Source organism: Trypanosoma grayi (genome assembly GCF_000691245.1).
Source record: "Trypanosoma grayi strain ANR4 Tgr_2496_V1, whole genome shotgun sequence".
Classification (NCBI taxonomy): Eukaryota; Euglenozoa; class Kinetoplastea; order Trypanosomatida; family Trypanosomatidae; genus Trypanosoma; species Trypanosoma grayi.
The window spans coordinates 1-603 of NW_008828114.1; the positions used below are offsets into that span (position 1 = coordinate 1).

Consider the following 603-nt stretch of genomic DNA (forward strand, 5'->3'; position numbering starts at 1 on the left):
GCACGCTCGCCGACGAGGTGTGCGTGCTGGAGTGCGAGGCAGAGCGCGACAGCCGCAACGCGGAGGGCCTGCGACGCGCGATCGGCCGCCTCATCGACGAGGTCGACGTTCACACGCGCGACTGCAGGGCCGCGACACAGCACGCGATGGGCTGCCTGCGCGAGTTGTCGCTCATCTGGGCCGCCGAGGACGCGGAGGAGATGTGTGTTAACGACGACGACGACGACGACGACGATGACAGCAACAACAGCAACAACAACGACAACAACGACAACGACAACAACAACAACAACAACAACAACAACTCTGTCGTCAACAGCAGCGGAAGCGACAGGGAGGTGTGGCTCGACGCCAGCGCCCGCCCTAGCGCGCTCTCCATCGCCGTCGACGACGACTACGAGGACGACGTGGCTGCTACCGCTGTTGTCACCGTAAACACTGAGAATATGAACAACGATTATTTCAGCCATCTGGTTAAGTCCGCACGGGGAGAAATCACTGCGTGAGTGCGAGAAAATGAACATCTGACTGACGGCGGCTGAGTGCGTGCGTGAGTAACGCCAGTCCGTCCCTCCTTTGCGCCGCCGACCGCCATTGATGACA

General features: G+C 60.9%; 1 protein-coding gene across 1 annotated transcript; it reads left to right on the plus strand.

The window, feature by feature from the left end:
* Nucleotides 1-146: 146 nt before the first annotated feature.
* On the plus strand, nt 147-506 carry DQ04_24961000 (hypothetical protein; the record flags this gene model as incomplete). Its single annotated transcript, XM_009318255.1, has 1 exon — nt 147-506. The coding sequence occupies one exon, from the start codon at nt 147-149 to the stop codon at nt 504-506; it is 360 nt and encodes a 119-aa protein (XP_009316530.1).
* Between the last annotated feature and the right edge of the window lie 97 nt (nt 507-603).